Source organism: Rhagoletis zephyria, unplaced genomic scaffold (assembly GCF_001687245.7).
Source record: "Rhagoletis zephyria isolate East Lansing unplaced genomic scaffold, Rhagoletis_zephyria_1.1 Rzeph_scaffold_86706, whole genome shotgun sequence".
Lineage (NCBI taxonomy): Eukaryota > Metazoa > Arthropoda > Insecta > Diptera > Tephritidae > Rhagoletis > Rhagoletis zephyria.
In genome coordinates, this window is record NW_016243754.1 from 16,162 (window position 1) to 18,598 (window position 2,437).

Sequence of the window (2,437 nt, forward strand, 5' to 3'; positions counted from 1 at the left end):
CAAAACAAAATAATATAATCTAATATATAAAAATCTCGCGTCACGGTGTTAGTGGTCGAACTCCTCCCAGACGGCTGGACCGATCTTTATGAAATTTTTTGTGTATATTTGGTAGGTATGAGAATCGGATGTAAAGTATATTTCATACCGCTAGGTGCATGGGGAGTGGCACCTCCCATACAAACCGAATATTTCATACTGCATATCTCTGGAAGTGTTCATGGTAGAGTAATCTAACTTGGTATGGAGATATATCAAACCAATCGCATACTCATGGAGAACAGTTGTGGTTATTGGAAACGGGGGCGTGGCACCTCCCATAGAAACCGAATTTTTCATACTGCATATCTCTGGAAGTGTTCATGGTAGAGTACTCTAACTTGGCATGGAGATATATCAAACCAATCGCATACTCATGGAGAAAAATTGTAGTTATGGGAATAGGGGGCGTGGCACCTTCCATACAAACCTATCAAATAATGGCATCGCATTGGCCGTTGCATCATCTGGCATTGCAGCAACTTTATTGGATGGAGGCAGGACAGCTCATTCAGCATTTAAGCTACCTCTGAATATTCAAAATAACCCAGACGCAGTGTGCAACATAAAAAAACAATCGTCAATGGCCACATTGCTGAAACAATGCAAAATTATCATCTTGATGAATGCACTGTGGCACACAAACATTCTCTTGAGACTTTGAACCGAACACTCAAAGAGGCGGCGCTCTGTGACTCCTTTCAGGTGATTTCAGACAAACACTTCCTGTCATTCCACGTTCAACGTACGCCGTAGAAATCAACGCTTGCTTCAAATCATCTTCACTGTGGCGTAATGTTGAAAAAGTCCAGCTAAAAATAAACATTCGCGTCCAAATGCTACAAGATCCATCCGTTGACACTTTCTCGAAACAATTATTAGATATCGGCGATGGAAAAGTTACTGTCCATGAAAATACTGGCTGCATAAAATTGCCCACCGATTTCTGCACAATCGTTGATTCTCAAAATGTTCTCATTGACCGCATATTCCCCGATGTACGCACACAATACATAAACCACGCGTGGCTAGCAGAAAGAGCCATTTTGGCAGCAAAAAATGTGGACGTCGACGATTTAAACTTCAAGATACAGCAGTCGTTGACAGGCGAATTGGTATCATACAAATCGATCGATACAGTTTGCGATGCCAACAAAGCTGTAAATTATCCAACAGAGTTTTTGAACCCACTGGATTTGCCAGGCATGCCACCACACCTTCTACTACTTAAAGTTGGATCTCCGGTTATTTTACTTCGGAATTTGAACCCACCACGGTTGTGCAATGGCACTCGATTGGTCATTAAAAAATGTATGAAAAACATAATCGAAGCCACCATTTTGAGTGGCAAATTCCTAGGCGAAAATGTTTTGCTGCCACGTATTCCAATAATTCCCACAGACGTGCCAGTTGAATTCACGCGTTCAATTTCCTATTAGATTGGCATTCGCAATGACAATCAATAAGTTGCAAGGGAAAACGATGTCCGTTTGCGGCTTAGATTTGGGCACACCATGTTTTTCATATGGACAATTATACGTGGCATGTTCTCGAGTGGGCAAACCATCGAGCTTATTTGTGTTGGCTAAAGACGGACTGTCAAAAAATATCGTACACTGAATTGCCCTTCGAAATTAATATGGGTTTTCTTTATTTCATTTTTTCTACTTTATGCTAAAAAAATATATATATTAAATTTTTTACTTTACATTTAACATTTAAGAGATCCAACAATTAATATGTCAGTCGTTAATGAAATACATTGAATTGAGAAAATGAAGCGTTGGTGTTTTTTTTATATTTTTATCAGCGGTCCGTTCCTCTTTCTGCCATTGGTCCCATCTCCACATATCCGTTGGACCTTCATCAAAGAATGGACCGTCGTCATACCATTTCCCACAGCGCAACCCCAAACTCGGTCAAACCTTCACGTATTTGCTCGACATCCACGTCCTCAATGTCCTCAACGGCGAATAAGTTGTCTCCACTGTCGTCGTTACCGTCTCGGTATAGCTGCATCCGTAATCGAGTCTAGAATAGAACTGCGACACACAACAACCGCACACTTCCATCTTCAAATTTAATAGCTCTGATCCAATACTTTTCGTGAAAAATCCTGTAAAACTGTCAAATAGCAAAATTAATCTCTGAAGTGAGAGTAAAAAGTGAGTAACAACAAAAAGTACGGGAACAAAAACACCATTTTTCCTGTAAAAACGTCAACCAGCGATTGCTTGACACTTTTCATGATTTTACCAGAAGAAAAAGTTCGGGTAAAATCTTGCAACTTCATTCTTTACACAACTCTCCAAAAGTCGCTCTCATTTACAGGATTTTGGGGGATTTTGGAGTACGGGAACATTTTTCCTGCAACTTCCTGCAAGTTCGTGTAAAATCC

General features: G+C 40.3%; 1 protein-coding gene across 1 annotated transcript; it reads left to right on the forward strand.

The window, feature by feature from the left end:
• Nucleotides 1–875: 875 nt before the first annotated feature.
• Nucleotides 876–1,478, forward strand: LOC108357904 (uncharacterized). The gene has a single exon (XM_017608974.1). It carries the CDS (start codon nt 876–878, stop codon nt 1,476–1,478), a length of 603 nt encoding a protein of 200 aa, XP_017464463.1.
• The last annotated feature ends 959 nt before the right edge of the window (nt 1,479–2,437 follow it).

Excerpts from the sequence above, each read along its gene's own strand:
- LOC108357904 (XM_017608974.1), top strand. The coding sequence starts at position 876 with ATGCTACAAGATCCATCCGTTGACACTTTCTCGAAACAATTATTAGAT.